The sequence below is a fragment of the Atractosteus spatula genome, chromosome 8 (genome assembly GCF_055471065.1).
Source record: "Atractosteus spatula isolate fAtrSpa1 chromosome 8, fAtrSpa1.hap1, whole genome shotgun sequence".
Lineage (NCBI taxonomy): Eukaryota > Metazoa > Chordata > Actinopteri > Semionotiformes > Lepisosteidae > Atractosteus > Atractosteus spatula.
In genome coordinates, this window is record NC_142713.1 from 45,693,366 (window position 1) to 45,709,904 (window position 16,539).

The window sequence follows — 16,539 nt, forward strand, 5'->3', positions numbered from 1 at the left end:
AGACTTGAGGACAGGCGCTTTTTCATGTAGTATGTGAGCAACACACTTCTCATGGCTTTGGAGGCATGAGAACACATTAGTAAGAGTCTCTCCATGTATGGAAGGCTGCACTGAGATAACCAATTTCTGAGATTGGCAGTGTGAAGATGTTTGGGACCCTAAATTATAAAATGATGTAACATGTTCTGCAAAGCAGTTTAAAACCGTTAGTCTTTTGCAACAATTTTCTCTTTATGGTTCATGATTTGTCAGGACTCAGCTGAGAAGGGCTGATAATTTATGGTTGCCACTGGGAGCCAACCTGCAGGTGAAACATAGTTACATGGAATGCCTACCAACTTCAATAGGAAAGATTAGTGTTTAGTATAAGCGTGATAGCAGTGATTAGCTACAGCATGAGGAAAAGTAATTTAGTTATCTTTTATAATATTGTACGTTGAGTTTTGCTATGTAAAAATAAAACTTTCCTCTACTATTAACAATGAGACATTTCTCTTCCATTAAATTAAATAGAAAAAAAACATTAAAATACAGTAAGAAGTCGAAGTTTAATCAAACAAGTGCCAAGTTCTCTACAGTACAAATAAAGGAAACTTGATACTATCAAAAGAATTTGATAATTTTATTTTTTTCAACATCTCTCATACATTAAGCACTATATTTAGTGCAAAATGACAGACTGATGGCACAGATTTACACACTACAAAGTACTGTTCCTATAATGTACAATTGTAACTGCAGATATCTAAAGAACATTTTCTTTTTCTTCAGCCTGCTGATATATTCTGAAGCTTTCTAAAAAAGCTCAAAATATATTTTGGGTAATAGCTACATTACTTCTCTCCATGTTCTTTAAAGTCAGTCTTTAACCACATTTGGTGATGGATACTGATTTATCATTGTGTATTTCCAAACTTTCTGTAAGTATTTATTTCATACAATAGATACAAAATACACTACATGCTGCCAAGAGTTTCATTTATTTGGTAAATGAACTGTGGAATGTCTTCTACATACAAGGGTGTTTCCCAAATTAAAGTAATAAATAAGATCTTACTACACTGTCTAGAATGAGGAGGGATGTCAGTGTTTGTGCTGCAAAGGAACAAGCAGAGGTTAATGCTATGCAGAAATGTAAAAAGAAGAAAAAATGTTTTGGTTGTGAAGCCTTCTTCAGCTGTGGCTGATCTTCCTATGGCAGATTTTGCTACAGAGGGTTTGAATAGGTATAGTACCATAACACCATCTTCAGATACAGAATGAGCCACAGGGGAAGAGTGCTGCTCTTCCATGGCAACAATTACTAGTTTAAAACTGACTGGAATTTTCCAAATGTGTACAAGCACAGAATTCTCCTGTCACATGCTGGACTGGTAATGAGAGGCTATTCATTCAATACAATCTGGTTGCTACTTCTGCACATCATTGGTGCTGCAAGGCAATATCAGACTACATGCTATCAGTTGCACCAATGTGTGTGTTTCACAGTGTTACAGGTGCGAGGGCCCGGACCACCCACATCACAGGCCTGATCTAGCACCCAGTTATTTCTGTCTCTACAGTCCTTTAAATAAAGCCTCAGCCAACACAAGATTTACAACCTACAGTAAAGTGCAGTAGGCATTTAAGTGTTGGCTCCAGGAGCCTGACACAGCTTTTACAACATCAGATTCCATACATTAGTGTCAGGGTGGCAGACCTGAATAAATCGGTTTGGAGACTGAGGCACAGTGATATGTACCAAATAAAAGCATTACCATGGGAGCTGTTGTTGCTTATTTATTGAAACACTTGCATACTTTTGAGAATTCAATTTATCTGGAGTAGTACACTTTTAGACTGATACATGAAATTACCATTATGGACTTTTAACACAAAAAACGACTAATTATTTTGGGCAGTGCAGCATGTATAAAATGTTGCATAAAAAAAGAACAGCACAAATGTTCAGAAAAAGTCAATGACAAATGGAATTTAGGTCCTTAAGACACTGCTTTATCTCTGGTCACCTGAATAGAGCCATCTATTTATGTCGGCTACCTCTCCTCTTCATAGCAGCAGTACACTGAGGACAGTACCATTTTCCTTTAGGAGCTTCTGTCAATCCAACACATCCATAATGGAACCACTCTATAGGGCACTGTGAAAAGTAACATACATAATCTTAAAGACTGAATCACTTCAAATATATACTTTACTCTTTATATTTGTACATTTAACTAAATTTAATCAAGAACACAATACATTTGTTGTAATTTCTTATAAAACAATGTAAAATAGAGGGGAAATGTTAAAGGCCAGAGGCTATATAAACACAGTAGTACAAAAAACTACTCTAAATGAAATACTTACATCTTGATTATCACAGCCCACCATCTCTCCATAAGACACCTAGAGACAGAAATGCAAATAAAACAGATAAAACAGACTGTCTTTTATAACGTAAAACACAATATACAAAACAATTTCACTGAACCTTATCTAGTGAAAAAAAAATCACAATTGTTTGCTTGCTATACAAATACCCAATATCTTGTAATTTAGTTCCACACAAGGTTAAGGACAGATTTTGGCAGGAAACGGATATAAGAAAATCACTTCATATTTTATTTTACAGAAATTAAACCTATCCAAAGAAATTACACTTTTTTTGTAAATGTTCTATTTTTCTAAAGAACAGTTCACCGAGTACTTTTAACCTATTCTGAAACCATAATAAATTGTAGATCCAATGTAGTGTGGTGTCCTTTCCAACCACAAACGTACCTGATTACAAATACAATAGCGGGGTTCATTGGGGTCATATGTCCAGTCGACCTGGTTGTTAGAATCGGACTCTGGGAGCGTGGAGGCTTGCTGGGACAGTTCCTGTGCCAGAGCGGAGGATGACGAGCAAGAGGAGAGGGAGGAAGAGGAGGAGGAGGATGAAGACTGGTGGTTTGACGACTTTGTACTGCTTCTGTAAAATAAGAGATGCATGCAAAATTAACTGTGATGTTAAACGTTCCAAAATGCTGTTAAGAATGAGTTTGATTCAAACAAATCAAGGTTTCCTTGAATATCCCTGTATCTTTCTTGGATTAAGCTTTGTGTTCTAAAGTGTAAAATGCAATAGCACTCATTTGTTCCTATTAATACTGGTGCATAAAAAGCAATCAGGAACATTATATCTGCTTTTTGGTGATTTATGATGCAAAACCAAGAAATTAAGATTGTAAATAACAGGTAATATATGAGAACAGTGCAGCAACACTGTACCTTTTACATAAAAACACTGTAGTAAGAAATTCAACTTACACAATGTTGTGTAAACACTCTGGAAATGCTTGTACATTTCACAATTGCGTTGTGCTTAAGTTCAGACCCACAAGATAGCAGTCCCAGCTGTGAACACTGATTTTATCCATTTACAGAGGCATGGCTCCATGGGATTCACAGTGAAAGATAATTAACATCTTTTTTTTTTACAAAAGCAAACAAGTCATCACATGTTTAAACAAAACATTCTTAAAATAAAAATCTTAACCAATCCCATCTGTCATGGAAAATAAGCAAATAAGACCCAACCACCAGCAGGAGCTGCATTCCTCTTTCACAGCAGGGGCTTTTCACCAATCAATTTTAATTAGCTCTGTTCCAACACGGACTTTTCTCTCCTTAGCTTATGCAAATAAACTACAGGTGTACATCACCATTTCTTTTATGCATTTTCTTATCTGGCAAAGGAAGTCACTTTCAATGCTCAGCTCAAAATGTTGAACAGATAATTAGGTAAAGAAAGATGCAATGACTAACACATCTGATGAACAGTTGTATCTATAAGCCTTTCATAAATGATTCTATAAGTTTTTGTTCAAAACTGCCTGTTTGAGAAAAGTACTCATGATGTTCAACTATCAACCAAGCTTACTTATTTTTCCGCCCGCTTCTCGAGTCAGATGTGGAAGAAGTCAGCGTCTGTGTAAGTGTAGATGCCAAAGCTGATGACGAATACCCTGTTGGCTCTCTTGATAAAGAAAATTCTCTACCAAGTTGGAAGTCGTTGTTTTTAATAGCTTCATAGCTAGCCTTCAAACTGGATGTTCTTCTGCCTTCTTTCATCTGGGAAATGTTGCAAAAAATTTTATTCGAAACTATTCTGAAGACACATCTAGTCATTAAACAATCTGTACATACAAAAATAAAAATAATGGTGCTAAAATGCACACTCTACATTTGTGCAGTTATTTCTGAAAAACCCTGTAATGTGCATTTTATGCAGCTGAAAGATACTGTGGGTTTCATATAATCACACATTTTTCATTTTAACTCACATACCAAAAATTATGTATTGTACTGCTAAACAGATCCTCCAAATTTTGAATTAAATTTCCCAATGCAAAAACACCACCATGTCAAGAAAGAAAAAATATAGGACCCATGGTAAGAAAATGTTATTTCAAATGAGAGCAATAAAAAAATTAACCTTCAACAGGTCTGTGTAAAACATACAGTATGAAATATTATTTATTACAAAAAGAAGAACTGGATTCAGAGCAGCAAAGAGTTTAACACATATATTGGCAGACTGACGGATATTAGTAGGTAATGCCGACTCTCTCCAGGACCAATGGCACAGGGCTGTTATTTAATCACAGGTGAGCACAGCAGCAGTAGGTTGCAGCTCATTACCTGCGCTGTTGCTTGCACTGCCTGGGCAGCTGCCATGGTAATGGCGCCAGCCCCAGCCCCAGCTCCAGAAGGCAGTGAGCTCAGATTGTAAGATGCCAAGGGCTGAGAGGGGTTCACACTGTACACGTTGTTAGAAGAGGATGACAAATTGCTGTTTCTGCATCCTGTGGTGAGGACAAGAGAATATGAACAAGAATAACCCATTACATAAGGTCTATTAGTGTATTTTCCGACATTACTAATTCCACTTGTAATATCTGAATAAACGGGCGATACTGAAATGTGGAGAGGGATTACCTCTTTTTTAAATACTGTCAACATTGGATAAAGCCATCATAATTTCTACTATTCACAAAATACACAGCAAAGAATATCACATTTATCTTCCTTGTGAAAAACTTTCAAACAGCAAAAAATTCTTTACCTGGTGTGTTTTCTTTAGAAGCGTCTGAAGTAAGTGTAGAAAGAAGAGCCTCAGATTTGAATTTCTTTTCAGGAACGTGTTCTGTTGTATGATGAGCAGGTGTAATGTATTTTCTTTCTAAAATATTTTGACCCAAAATTGTTAGAGCATGCTACTGAGTTCGCAAATGTAATTCATGGGTATAAGAATCATGACTTACTTTCTACTGAAGCGTGTGAGTGGGCATGATGATTGTTCACAGGTTGTGATGGACTGTCCATCTCAAGAGAACCTGAAAGAAGCAAAAGACAACTAAAAGTCAAATTGACACATTCGTGTCTCGAAAGGAGTAATGAACAAGAATAAAACCTACTAATAGCTTTGTAAATGCTATTAACCACTTCATGGAGAGGACCGAACTACAGAATTATACAATAGAGAAGACAGCACTGACCAGCATAAGTGCATTATGGGAAGGAGAAAGCACTGAATGAAATACAACAGTACATACATTAGTAGGTTCCTTAAAGAAGAAAACTCCACATGTCAACAACAGAAATTAAGCCTCATCGTTAACAGAACATAACTCCCAGCAGTTCAATAAAACCTAACAAAGCAAGAGTCAAGGGCATACTAAACCTCATATTCTTCTTTCTCATAAAGCTCATCTCTCACTGCAACATAAAAATCCTTTCAAAACAGAGTAGTAAAATCCATTAAAATTTAACAGGAAATAATGAGTAATAACTAAATAATATCTGGTTTACAGTCTACCAAAACTTCTATTTATGCTTAAAAATTGAGCAAAAAATATAAAGTATGCTATGACACGCCATTTTATATTTATATTTTTTTCTGTCTATAGAAAAAGTTTTGCAATCGGACAAGTAGTAACAGCTGAAATGGCACAGTGAGACATCTGTGGTGATTACTAAGTTTTCCACAGAGACTTAATTTACAGCTTCCTTTGTCAATTAAATTGACGTAATTCATTTTCATTACTATATTCATTAAGTCAAGCTGATACACCTGAACAAGCTAAGACATTTTCTTCTTTAACTAGTTCCCCATGTACAGCATCACTGGGAACATTTGGAGTTCTGGCGTTACAGCTGTAAAGTCTGCATGATTATTTCCAAGGTAGGCATTCATCAACGAACTCCTACAAAGAATCTGTGATATAAAAAGTTAGTTATCTTGAACACAAAAGCAATTTCCGAGAGCTGCTGTAAATTGTATATGGCTAGAAAAAAACTTTTCTGCCTGGGAAATATGATGTGCCTAAGCCAGTCATATAAAAAAAATAATATTTTGGGGGGTATCTAAACGATTGGCAGTAATCGCTAACTCAGTTTAATGCCTTTTTCAAAAGGCAGCACTTCCTACGCCAGTGTCCTGTGTCATCACACTGGCATATATTATGTAATTCTGGTCACGAATGAAGTGTGCCCCCTACTGCTCCGTGAGCACCACTTATAACAGAAACCTTCCCTCAGTGGTTTCCCATCACAGTACCAATAAGGCCCAGCCTTTCTTAGCTTCTGTTCTAATGAGATCAGGCTACAAAGTAAGAATTTTGCTAGCATGTATTATACTAAGTAGTAAAAACCATGAAATGCCATTCAGTGAAATGGACATTAAAATATAAATAATCCACAATCTTTATCTATGTAACTAAAACATATGTAACATTAAATTCAATTATAATCGTAAAGTATCTTAAAATCTATAAGGTATCTGAATACATCTATATTGTATTCTCAACATAGCACAAAAGTAGCCAGGGCATAAGCTCAATAACAGCTACGGACAACAGTGATATTAAAAGGAAAGGACACTTACGTCTTTCTAAAATCTCTGTAATACCAGCATTATCTGCTTCCAATTCCATTTTAAATTTGGCAAGCTCTTGGTCCAGTTTTCTTAGATGCCTGTCAACCTGATTTAAGAAAATAGAAGAATTAACTTACCATACTCTTCTTGTATATTACTTTGCACTCTTATTCTAAAACAAAATTACTGTGTATTGGAAAATTACGTACAAACCAGGCTTAAAAAATTGTTAATGTGCCTGAAATCTATTTCCCAAGCAACACATCACCTGGGTTTGGTTAGAGGCTGATTTAAGATCTGTAGAATTTTAAGACACACCAGCAAACAGCTTTGTGTACCAAAACATTCATTTCACTAACAGTACTATCCTGTGCTATGTAAAAAAACTGACATTTTAATTTAAACTGGCACATTTGCCTATGGACAGTATTGTCACAATATTTCCCATGAATGCAAACAGATGGCCTGATTTTCTGAAGTTAGCACAAGACAGGTACAGTAAATGCTAAAATATTGGAGACACCAACATAAGGTGTCTTAACAGGGCTTTGGGCCATCATTAGTGATAAACCAGAACACCTTCAATGCATCTTGGTATAGATTATACGAAGTATCTGGAACTGTACTGGAGGGATGCAACACCATTCTTCCAAGAAAAATTCCATCAGTTTATGTTTTTTTTTAATGGTGGAGGAAAATGCTGTCTCAGGATTGCTCCAGAGTTTAAGATAAGTGGGTTAAGATCTGGAGACTGGGACGGCCATGGTATATGGCTTACATCTTTTACATGCTCATCAAACCACTGAGTGACCTGTGCCCTGTGGATGGGTCACTGTCACCCTGGAAGATTCCACTCCCACCAGGATAGAAATGTTTCACCACAGGATGAAGATGATCACTCAGAATGACTTCTTATTTAATGCCATTTTCCTTGCCCTCCAATGGGCTAAATGGACATAAACCATGCCAGGAAAATTGGAATACCATGGAAAGCAAGCATTCGAGCCTGTAGTTTTCTTTGGGCGTACACCATACATGTACTGGTCTGCTTGTTGAGAACAGGGGTTAGAAAGATTACGCAACTGATCATATGACTTTTTTTCCCACTGCTCAGTAAGCCACTGTCTGTTTTACCACTTTATTCACAAAAGTGCATTTTTAGGTGTAATAAGGGGTTTATGCACTGACCCGACCATAGCATCCCTCTCTGTGAAGTTCTCGACTGACTGTACTTGATGAAACTGCCTGCTCGTGCCTTAGACTGACTTTTTCAGTCAACCGATTCACAGCTCCTTGTCCATTTTACCTTGCATCTTGAACCAATGCACAGAAATCACAGAAATCCGTTATGGAGTATGTGCTTTCGTCCACAGTTGCCACTAGTTGATGTATTCCCTCAGACTTCCATGCCAACATCACCTTAGCCACTGTTCCTCATGAAACATCAGCAAGCTGAGCAGTCTTCCTAAAGCTCCTGCCAAACATGATCCCCAACTGAGATCTCTTCTTCTAGCCGTGGTAGGCAAATTGATGGGCAATTGGACATGTCCAGTGTTTTCATACATGACTCTAAACATGACGCTATGTTAATAGCTCAATTAACTCAGGAGCCACACCTGTGTTGAGGCACCTTCTTTAAATATATTTTGTATCCCTCATTTACTCAAATATTTCCTGTATTTACCTGTATGCATTCAACAATAAAGACAATATATACACTTTGAAGATGTTAAATTAACAATTAAGTTTAAGGCCATACAATTAGTTCAGTGAAAGGCATGCTCAATCATTTGATTGTAATAATGTAATAACACGTTGCTTGTGTAAAGCACTTTTAATCCCAAACAACTTATATATAAAGAGGGGACTGGCTTCATCCATCACTGAAGTGCAGCACCTATTCTGTGCCAGAAACACTTCTACACAGCAGAGATAAAGCAGAGAATTGAGAAATTACTTTTCCATTTGAATTAATGTAGTTGTGCCAGATTGTTGAAACCCAAACTGGAATTCAAACAATACACTGGGGTTAAGATAGATAAAATCACTTTATTGGCCAAATACAATTTCTTGTACTAGGAATTTGTCTTTTCGCATATCCCAACTTGCTCTCCATGAGACACACAGAAAGGGAGAGAAGCTTGGGGTCAGAGCGCAGGGTCAGCCATTTATACAGCACCCCTGGAGCAGCTGGGGTTAAGGGCCTTGCTCAGGGGCCCACTGGAGAAGGATTCCTCTGTTGGCCATGGGATACGAACCAGTAACCTTCCAGCCACAGGCGCAGATCCTTAGCCACAGTGCCACCGCACCGCCCCTACCACACTACTCTTATAACAGAGCCAAGGGATCTTTAATGACTAAATAATAAGAAACTGTTTAATCAATTTGAAGGACAGGATGTCCTACAGCACAGTGTTCGGTCACCATATTAGACTAATGGGCTAATCTTGAAAATGCTGGTCCAAGAGTGCCACCTAGTGATTCACCAAATAGATATTCCGTCCATCCATTTTCTATACATTTCTATACTTCAATGCAGGGCTGCGGGGGAACCGGAACCTATCTTGGCAAACAATGGTCACAGGGATATACCCTGGATAGGGACAACAGTTTACTGCAGGACGTACACAGACATGCACACACCTGCACACCATGCACACACATGGACATGCACACACCAGGACCAATTTCTCCAAAAGCCAATTAATGAACCTGTATGTTTTTGAACTGTGGGAGGAAACTGGATCACCCAGAGGACATCCATGTGAACACAGGGAGAACATACAATTTCCACACAGACAACACCCCAGGTCCAGTATTGAACCCAGGACCCCAGCACTTCAAAGCAGCGGTGCTATCAACTGTGCCACCCCAACTAGATATTACCTCAGTAAATATTCCAAAATATTAAATACCCTCATTATGAAATATGAAAAAAGTAAATTATACTCTAACGTGAGCGGTACTACTGTAAAAATGAAACACAAATTCAGATACACAAGCCAAACAGGTGACATTATGGTCATGAACATGCACAGAACTGTCATACACCCAACAGCTCTTCACACTGCATTGTGATGTAGCTGAAGTTCAAGAAGCACACAGAATATTCATTCTACACAATTAACAATAATGTTAAGGTTTCACTGCCATCTAGTGGCACGAGAAATCAAATGCAAAACAGTCCAGATTCAAGACATTTAGTTCCAAGTAATTTAATTAATAAAAAAGTACTTTAATGGGGAGAAAATCATAAGCCGAGACTGACAGATATACAAAAACAACTACAACTGAAGTGGAGCAGAGAATATTATTCCGTCTGGCCTCCTGCTTGGCTACGATATGCTTCCCCCCCCACCATCAATCCAGAAAATAAGCAGTTTTGGGAGGGCATTATGTAAACCTGGGAATTTGTTTTCCAAATGTCATAGTCCTACTTACCAAGTCATAAATCTGATTTGCTAATTGAACTTTCTCATCTGCATCTTCCAGGGCTTTGTAATAATCCTGAAATGGGAAACAAATAGGAAGTGAGGAAGGGCGAGGCAAGGAAAAGAGGAAAAAGTCAAGTACAGAAAGAAAAAAGACTGCCAAGTAAAACAACTGAGCCTACTTCCTTTCCAGAAAGTGCCAGACACCAAATACAGGTAGTTTATAAAAACAATATAATAAGGAATGAAACATAACAGCACTTCCCAGCTGGACATCTGGCTTCTGCTGTCTAGCTCAGGAGGTTCACAGGTTCACATTTGAGTCTTTTAAGTGAAGCCTTTAAATAATATGATATTTGTATAAAAATTTAAACTCAAAGGAGATCTTTATCATCTCTCTCTCATAGTAACATTAAGATTTCTAAGGTGTCCTCTTATGGATAGTTTCTAGTTCATGGATGGGCAGTCCAGGACTAGAGAAGCCTGCAAAGTGTCAGCAGATTTTCATTCCAGCTCGACTCTTAACAAGCTTAAATTGCCTTAATGGGCCAGTTTAACAGCTACTTCTAGCTTTTCAGGTGCTGGTGCCTTAAAGAGACCTAGCAAACCTGCACTGGCCCTCTAGAACCTGGATTGCCAATTCCAGCTCTAGTTTGATAGCTATGACATATTTAATAAATGGAAGTAGGCTCTGACTTTATAACTGAGAAAACACTCAATTCTGCTCAAAACTTCAGTTTTAATATGCCTGATTGTAACCTCTTTTAATTTGATGCAACACATCCCATTGGATAAAATCTTAACCATTTTAAAGACTAAGTCTTCATTTAATAAAATAATTCCAATTTATTCTATTTCAACTTTCTGTGTGAAAAATTTCTCTGCCTGTACTTTAGGTCTCCTCTAATGGAGAAAAGAAACACGTGTAATGCCAAATATATCAACACTGCACTTACATTTGAAAATAAATTGATATTAAAGAGAAGTATGTCCCCTAAACAGGAATACTTCTCTTCTGACCTAAAATAAATGGTTTTCCATTTTTATTCCAGGAAACAGTGTCAGCTTCTGTAGTATTGTAGCAACAAAGCAAATTAACGCACAATTGTTGTGGCAAATGGCAACAAACCCTTCCGGATCAGTAAAGTCTTATCTAAACTATACAGGGCTCATGGTTTTCCAATAAAGTAATAGCAACAATCTAATGCTAAATGTAGAGAAACTGAACTGAATTAAAACGAACAGACCAAATTTTTACCTCAAAATTGAGGTTTCCTTAAAGCAGTACAACAGTGGATATCAACCATGGTAAGAGAGTAAGAAATTACATCCCTAGCATGCTGCATTTCAACCCTGGTTTCTACTGGCTTCAAGAGCTATAGCCCCAACTATCATTGGGCCAATTTCTACCCAGAAAACTACTGTTCCTAATACATAAGAAACTTTGACTTAACCTGCTAGGCAGAGAGACAACCAACTGGCATAGGGTGAGGAAGTTAGGATCCCCATAAAGGGAGGGATGTTAACCAAGGAGTAGCTGCAACAGTGGAGATGAGGTAGTGGAGGGATCCAGAAAGACAAATGCGAGCAACAGTGAGGGGCAGATCAACTATGATATTTGTCATTTTTTCAGGAAAGTTTCAGGAGTTAAGAGTTGTACAGGTGAGGGACATCCCTTCCAAACTTCCAGTAAAATCGACATAAGAAATACATAATTACACCTACTTCTCTTGTGCCTGGTTGCGGGCCATGTTAAAAATATTTATGGCACAGTGTAAGACGGCTGTCAACTGAAGCAATCTGTAGGGCATATTGACATTATGATGCAAAGAATATGCACCACAAAAGATTACTTTCAAATTTGGTTTTACTCATACCCAAGGTAATTTTTCATGTGTTGTCAGTGCATATTGCTTCAATTTTACCAGCAAGATCCCAGACTGACAAGACATATGTAATGCTCATTGAGTTTTCCTTTCAACTGCTTGAAAATTTTGTCTTCAAATTTGGAAATATTTTATATATATAAATTACAAATTTACACTATGTACTTTGTGAAAATAAGATTTCTCTCGCGTTAAGTTACTTTGGAACTTAACCTTGTAATTCGGTTATACCTGGTACAAATCTGAAAAACAAATCACCTCCTAAACAACCAACTGAAAAACAATCAATTCCTAAGTTGGTGAATTCATTGGGTCAGCCCTGTTATTATATTCCATTGGTCAACCATGATAAGGCTTTCCAAGAGATGTACAGGGAAAACCATCTTTTAAAAAGTCAACCTAGCCCCTGGCTGGTTATCTGTCTAGCTCTTGCAGAATCTAGATCATTCTGGGCTACTACAGAGAACTCCCCACTATGGCTGTAACCTATTTTTAAGCAACTAAATCACAATTAAAAAGGATTCTACAAAAGCTTCATATTAATTTCAGTACTAGTTACCAATATATTTCTGCTGTTAGGACATTTTAAAATCAACACTTCTAATATGTGAGGTACTAAAGCAACTTTAGAGATCTAACAGCAATGAAAGAGGTCAAGTAGTTGGTGCCCAAATTGTAGGTGCACAGAAACAGCAACACTATTTAGTATGTCAAGGGGAATAGTTTGGAAAAGCATGACAGCATACACCAAACAAGAGAAAAAAGCATCAGGAAAGAGGAACAGAGGCCGCAAGTAGTCAAAGACACTTGCTAACCACTACAATATGATGGCCTCAAAAATAACCACAGAACTGAATCTACACCTCTGTGACCCAGTCTAAACAAAAACTGTGGCGAGAGATTCACAATGCTGCCATTAGCATTAGCAGCTAGTAACCAAGGCCAATACACAGCAATGCATAATCTGGTGTAATAAGCTCAAAATATGTTTTTCAGAGCAGTAGAAGAAAGTGGTGCTGGACGTGGCCTATGCTCTGTGTTCAGCCTTATACCAGAAGGGTCAACCTGGGAAACGATGTGTCAGTGATGAGAGTACAAAATGCATCATGTAAACACAGTAGTTAGGATTAATTCTGAATAAAAACATGTAAAATGTCCATATTATTGTTTTAAGACTCAGTTTATAAAAGGGGTAGCTTGATAACGGACAGGTTAGAAAATTTCGGCTGGATTAAAAATAATTTGGGAAAGCAGGGAATGGTTTGTTCTTAAGACTCGTGGCTATCTGGGCAAAAGGAGCAAATGGCAAAATTGATGATCATATAAAAACAAAATGGAAGCCAACACGTTTTATTTATCTAGAATTGAAAAGTTTGAAAACACTTAAGAGTTCAAATCAAATGCTTGAATTGCTGAATGCAGTTACAAAAAAAGCAGTGGAAGATTAATCTCACTTTTTTTATTGCTTCCATTTGTTCCTCCCTCCATTCTGGCTTGTTTTTCTTTGCATTGATAAAAAATTCATTCACCCGCTGTTCCAGCTGATCCATGGCATCTACGACAAAAAACAAACGAATCCCTCAGATTAGGAGGATAAAAAGACAGGTCGAGAGCCTTTCCAACAACATATGTAACAGGTTCGCTAGACCTTATTTTGTAGGTCTTATTTACTTTAAAGCTAAATACTGTTCACAACATGCATTTGAATTTTAATTCCATAACTGAAATGTCTGTAAACATTAGCAAACATGACTCACACTTGAGAGTCCAGAGTACTGAAAATGGTCAGTGTATAAAAGTACATATCAAAAGAGCAGCAACTTCCATTTAAGGCAAAAATATATCCATTAACACAATGCAAGTACAGGTTTCTTTATATGGCTATAATGGTTTTACAAATTAAATTTCAAACTCAACACAAAATGCCTGCTCTCTAGCTTGGTGCAATGATTGAGCGTTTACGCCACTTCTAATAATGGTAATCCCTTATCTCTAAAAAAATAAAAAAATTGACATTGTAAATGCCTTTTAGACTGCATACTTTTAGACTTAGCCGATCTGCTAAGGACTCTTGTGTTTCTGAAAATCTCTTTAGGCAATACTTTAAAAAGCTGGTTGATTTCATACGGTTCATCTGCACAGGGATGTCTACAGTTGAAGGGATTATTTTGGGGGAGATGGCAGACATATAAACTGTAAAGGCATACAGTACACATACACAAGGAGTGAGTGACAAATTTGTAACAATTCTGAGGCAATGATTTTTTTATATATATATTTTATATATTAGGATGAATAAGAATAGTTAATAGAAAGTAGCTCTGCTGTAATTTACATATAATCCAGGATACCGTTGCAATACGATATTCTGTTAAGAAATATTTAGTGTCACACATGTGGCTGCATTAGGGACTTCACTCCTCTCTAATCACCAAAATGTAAAACGGTCAAGACTTCCGATAACGGTCCATCTCATTTCTCACGGTAGGCCGCACACACGGCTCTTGAAATTCATCTCGTCTTTCACTTCCCCGTCATGTTACCAAGCCAAAACTAACAACAGCATTTGGAATCACCCCGACAAACAATGAAACAAATACAAGCCTATACAAGTCTTGGTAACGGCACTGGTGAAGGGTTTCCTGTAACAACCCAGATATGTGCCCTCTGCCCCTTCATTCTATTCTGTTTAGGCTGAAACGTTCCTCCTCCGACTCCTTGGCAAGATTTCATCTGCTTCTGCTACGACGATCTCCTAAGCAGGTTCGGCTCAACATGTCTGAAGCACTACTGTTGGACAAGAGCACTGAAATACACTTTAAGATGCTTAAACACAGTGTGCGGATTACAAAACAGAAAGTGTTACCATCATAAGTGACCGATAAACGAAGTACTGCCTGGATAAATGAAGTAAACAATGCAGACTGATGTAGACAGAAGAGTGCATTTTAAGCTAATAAAGCTGTGAAATCTTCAGGAAAATGTAAATATTCGTAGTCTTGTATCTAATCTGATCAAAGATCAATAGACAGCCCCATCTATACCAAAAACAAGCACTCTGAAACGAGAAAACGGCCATGAATTAGCCAGGCAAGTATTTGACTTGGTCACGTTGTAGCGAATGCGTACTCTGAACTTGGAGGTCCATTTCTCTCATTTCCGTAAACCTGTCGCGCAGATCCATGGGAAGCTGCTCGATCACTGCCAAAGAGAAGAAGAAAAAAAATCAGCTACCCGTCTGGGAGCTACACGACACACCTGCACATCCTGCACGTTAAATGATCCTTAACCGACACGAAATGCGCTTACAAAATACCATACTCACTTTCCAGGTAGTCCTCTAAGTACAGCATTTTGGCTCAAACGTATGTTTTAGGCTTTTAGTAAAAGAATTTTAGCCTTTCAATATGGCGCCGTCTTCACCAGCAGCTCAAGGAAAAAAAAATCACGTCTCCCCGCCGGAGGTCATTCTATGTGACGCATCCCATGGCTGCATATCTGATTGGGCGTGTGAGAAAATGACGCAATCTGATGGGTTAATGCCAAAGCATCATGGGTGATGTAGTCTAACCTCAGTTGTTTTATGACAGGCCAGAGCTTCAGAAACCGAACCACTCATATAAAGGGCAAGTCAAATTTTGTATGTTAATGATATTTGTACGGTTTAACACAGATTTGTTATAAACGCACATTTATTATATACAGCAGTGGTCCTTAATCATTTAGATCAGATATTTACCTACAATCATAAATGGATGTTCTTTAAGGGTCAATTTCTATGCAGAGTTTGGATGATACCCCTCTCCAAAGACATGCAAGTTAAAGACATGTATGTAACATACAAGTATGTGTATGTTTGCATGTCTTAAGCCCATTGGTGGCTGGGTTAGGTTTCAGCTCACCTCAAATATGTTTGCTGCAATAAGTGGTTATTGAAAATGGATGGTAATTTAACTCTGGTAGATAAGAAAAGTAGCTGAGATTACAGTTACCACTCACAGTTTCCCCTCAAAATAATAAAAGATTTAAATATTTTGGAATGAGAGTAAATAGGAAAATAGCAAAGATATTTAAACAGCAAAACAGACATTTATCCAGACTTTACTACTGTCATTAATTTATACATGTTTGTGGACAGTATGACGGGACACAGCAATTTCAACACATACCGGTACACATTCTCCACTGGCCAGCACAGCTTCCAAATGTGGCTGTGGGTAATGGGTAGAGACTTCTTTCTAATTCTTGTACTTATTTTACTCCAAATAGACCTAGGCTAAGTGAGATTAACTTTTTTTTAAAATCTTGAACTATA

At 37.5% G+C, this 16,539-nt stretch overlaps 1 protein-coding gene across 1 annotated transcript; it reads right to left on the reverse strand.

The window, feature by feature from the left end:
* Positions 1–608: 608 nt before the first annotated feature.
* On the reverse strand, positions 609–15,686 carry ing3 (inhibitor of growth family, member 3). The gene is made up of 12 exons (XM_088923008.1): positions 15,550–15,686; positions 15,354–15,425; positions 13,679–13,779; positions 10,349–10,414; positions 6,917–7,013; positions 5,295–5,366; positions 5,096–5,212; positions 4,672–4,835; positions 3,911–4,101; positions 2,767–2,959; positions 2,353–2,391; positions 609–2,140 (listed from the first exon to the last, which is right to left on the reverse strand). Exons 1-12 carry the CDS (start codon positions 15,575–15,577, stop codon positions 2,024–2,026), a joined length of 1,257 nt encoding a protein of 418 aa, XP_088779134.1. The 5' UTR covers positions 15,578–15,686; the 3' UTR covers positions 609–2,023.
* Between the last annotated feature and the right edge of the window lie 853 nt (positions 15,687–16,539).